The 3,580-nt window shown below is 43.4% G+C and overlaps 1 protein-coding gene across 1 annotated transcript; it reads right to left on the bottom strand.

The window, feature by feature from the left end:
- Window positions 1-1,925: 1,925 nt before the first annotated feature.
- phlda2 (pleckstrin homology-like domain, family A, member 2) lies at window positions 1,926-2,938 on the bottom strand. Its single transcript, XM_034141082.1, has 2 exons — window positions 2,380-2,938; window positions 1,926-2,271 (listed from the first exon to the last, which is right to left on the bottom strand). Exon 1 carries the CDS (start codon window positions 2,831-2,833, stop codon window positions 2,417-2,419), a length of 417 nt encoding a protein of 138 aa, XP_033996973.1. The 5' UTR covers window positions 2,834-2,938; the 3' UTR covers window positions 1,926-2,271; window positions 2,380-2,416.
- Window positions 2,939-3,580: the final 642 nt, after the last annotated feature.

Here is a 3,580-nt window from a genome sequence, read left to right as displayed (position 1 = left end):
TCACATCCTCTCTGCTTTTGCATATAACTTTTTCCCAGGAATGTAACAATGCATTCACTGTTGCGCAGCCATGCTGCGTCCACATAATAGGGCGATGACGCCAAGGCTACAAGTATGGCTGAGTGTGTGCCAGTGCTGCATCAGAGGATGTTTATACAGCCTGAGATCAGAGAGGAAGACACAGTGTGTGAGTCCTGGCTGGTGGTGTGCGTGTGTCCTCAGAAGAGCAAGGAAGTAAAGATCAAAACAGGGGGTTATTATGTCTTTTATGAGCCTCTGAGAACTTAGACTTCAAGTGAAATGCTTAATGAAAAAGCACTTTTCTGCATCAAATGTTAAGAAAGGAAAAGCATGCACAGATGACATAGAACCCTGTGTGTGTGTGTGTGTGTGTGTGTGTGTGTGTGTGTGTGTGTGTGTGTGTGTGTGTGTGTGTGTGTGTGTGTGTGTGTGTGTGTGTGTGTGTGAACTTACGCATGTATGAAATGCTAAAAGAAAATGCACTTTTCTGCATCAAATGTGTAGAAAGGAATAGCATGCAGTGATGATAGAAAAACCTGTGTCTGTGTGTGTGTCTGTGTGTGTGTGTGTGTGTGTGTTTGTGTGTGTGTGTATTTGCTAGATTAAAGTGGAGCCAATTTGTGAAGCGGTATTTTTAGAGAGAAGGCCCGTCCGCTCCGGTAATACTCAGATCAGTCTAACCCTTTGATGCGTTCATTGTAGTGTGATCCTACTTCAAAGCTGCACACGGGGATGGGATGGGACGAGCAGGAGTGTGACTCCACTATACACTTCATTACTGCGGGCCAGAGATTCGGCTTTCTGTCACCCCTGACCTTTGGGCATTTGTGCTCATAACACACTTCCACCCCGCAAGATCTACAACCGGAGGTATTCATTTCAAGGCAGCGAGGATGTGTCTTTTTTTAACGTGAACACAGTGTTCAGGAAAAACAAATGTAGCTTAAATGTCCCCTTTTTTAACGCTGACTTGTTTACCTATACCTTTTCTAATGACATAAACAGACTATTTCCCAAAGAGTAAGCATCAATCATGGTCCATTGAAATGTTAGGATTATGTCTTTCTCACAGGTTTAATGCATGACAAAACTACATAAAGTTAGAAAGTTCAACACGTACAAGTTCTGAACCAACACATGGTCGTTATACAGCCAATTATATAGTTATACAGCTAATTTAAAATGACTATTGACTTTGTAACCTGCGTATTATCTTTCTTCTGTGGGCCATGCAAGGATTTCTGAATGACTCAAGCCGTGCTCACTGGGTTTATAACAGTAATTACTTAGGTGTGTACCTAGTGTCACATTATACCCATTGAAGCAGCATTTATGTCATGATAACAGGGCAGTAAAGTGGACTTCCTGTGTGTTGTAAAGGTTGAAAAGAAAAAAGGCGCCTGATAAAAACGTTTTTCATCTAATGAAATACCGGCTGTATATGAACAAAAAGTATTGTCAGCTTTTGTGAAGCTCATAGTCTGAAACACCACCAACGTAACACATTTAATTACACAAGTTTAAAGCATTCTAAAGCAATAGCGGCGACCTATAACCCTACCGCACCTCGGAAGCAGTTAAGGTGTGTTCAAAGCATTACTGAGTCTTTTATGTGTCCCGTGCCGATGATAAGCTGCTTATCAGTCATGACTCAAGCCTGAAACCCTCCCAGTGACAATAAAGAGTCACATTCCACCTGACAGCAGAAAGGAAAGGGACTTTCCTGTCCTCCACTCCCTCTTTACTGTTGCATGTGTGGCATTTACTAAGAAATGCTGCTGATGAAGTGTCCCTAAGTGTCAAATATTTGGCTAATTCTGAAAGCTTTAATTAGATACTAACAGATGTTGTTACGAAGTAGAAAAGTTGAGACATGAAAAACAAAAGTAGAGGAGAGCACAAAATTATGTCAAAAAAGCATCAATATTTATTCAAATAAATACAACACACATTGTAAAAGCAAATAATTTAAACAACACAAGGCGTTTGCCAGTAATATCCTGGAAACAAATAAATTAATATCATGGTTTTAGGAGTCATTCCTCCCAGGAAAGCAAACTTGAAATAGTTTTGACAATTCAAGGGTTCAGTCCTGTGTATGGAGCTTCAGACAATCTCTCAGTCTTTTGGTTTGGATCAGTTGACCCCTCTCTCCCGAGATCTCAGTCCCGAACAATCCTTCATGTCTGGACCGGAAGACCTCGTCTTCCGTTTGGTCCGATTATTATTTCTGTATGGTCCATTTTGACACTAGGAGGAGATAAAAACATGTCATTAGTTTCGACATTCTCCCACTGCTCTGAGCTACAATGTGTATTAGTATATGATGTCAGCTCTATGTCATGGCGTTTCCCTCACCATATTAGGAGTGGTTAACAGCCAGGGTCCCGGCGGCTCAGGGCGCCCTCGCCATGCGCCTCTCCTGCTGTCCGGGCGATGCGCTCTCATTGTCCTGCCGCGTTTTAAAGTCCTGGATGGCTTTTCTGTTCTGGAAATCAATCAGAGCCATGGTGATCACCGCGTTCCAGCAGTTCTCCTCCCCCGAGCACCGGAAATCGATCTCCTTATCGTCTGTGGTCACGATGGTGAAGTAGACGAACTTGCCGGTGCGCTCCACGCAGTCCACCTTCTTGATGGACTGCAGCTTGAGCTCCTTGCCCTTGGAGCGCTTCTGCGTGTCGGCGTAAATGTTGAGGCTGTCCGTGGTCAGGACGCACGTCTTCCTCTTCCAGAACTGGAGCAGGTTGTCGCTCCTCTTCTCCAGCTCTCCCTCTTTGAGGACCTGGCTGATCTCTGCCGCTGACATTTTCATTGTTTGGCTATGTGTGTGCTTCCCCCGCTGTGTCGTCCGAGGAGCCAGAGGAAGGAGCTTCTCCACAAATGTTTTGGTAATCCAGAGCTGCGATATGAATGAAGTAAGGTAGCAGGGGAGTTTTTATAGTGTACTCTGGCGAAGCCCTTCCCACTTGACGTCAGATGACTTGGGAATGCATCAACAGTTGCCAGTGGAGTAATTCAAGACTGTGTGTGTGGGCGGAAGCTGTGGTGCAGGGGGGGGGGGGGGAAGCAGAGGAAGTCCTAACGTGGACCTAATTACACTGCTAACATGTTAATTACTAATCCACATCCCACTGAGAAGATTACAATGTAAATATTTGCCTACTCTGCAGTAAGTGATTCAGTCTAATACAGATAATTACCAGATGTGCACTGAGTAAGCTGAGCACAAGAGTACAAACTGTCTGGCCCTGTAAACTTTAAATATCCACATTTTTAGAGGGATCTTTTATTTCCCTGTTAAAGTTTATGATCCACACTCGGTAAAGTTAGTCTTTGGGTGGTTATTGGACAGACATCCACTCCAGTCTTCTTCCTAAGTTTCACAGACTGTCAACAGTCAGAGGATGGTTAGCTCATAACCGAGCCCTCACTCTTGGACAGCAATCAGCTATTGAAAAAAAAACCTAAACTTTAAAAAGAACAGCTGAATTTTCCTAAAAATATTCACATAAAATAAAAAATGATCTAAAACCAAGTAAAATTAGTTGGGTCCTACTAG

This window comes from Trematomus bernacchii, unplaced genomic scaffold (genome assembly GCF_902827165.1).
Source record: "Trematomus bernacchii unplaced genomic scaffold, fTreBer1.1, whole genome shotgun sequence".
NCBI classification, from domain to species: Eukaryota; Metazoa; Chordata; class Actinopteri; order Perciformes; family Nototheniidae; genus Trematomus; species Trematomus bernacchii.
This window is presented reverse-complemented; position numbering and strand designations above follow the sequence as displayed.

What these genes read in the sequence shown, in the direction of transcription:
- phlda2 (XM_034141082.1), bottom strand. Translation starts at nt 2,833, where the DNA reads ATGAAAATGTCAGCGGCAGAGATCAGCCAGGTCCTCAAAGAGGGAGAG.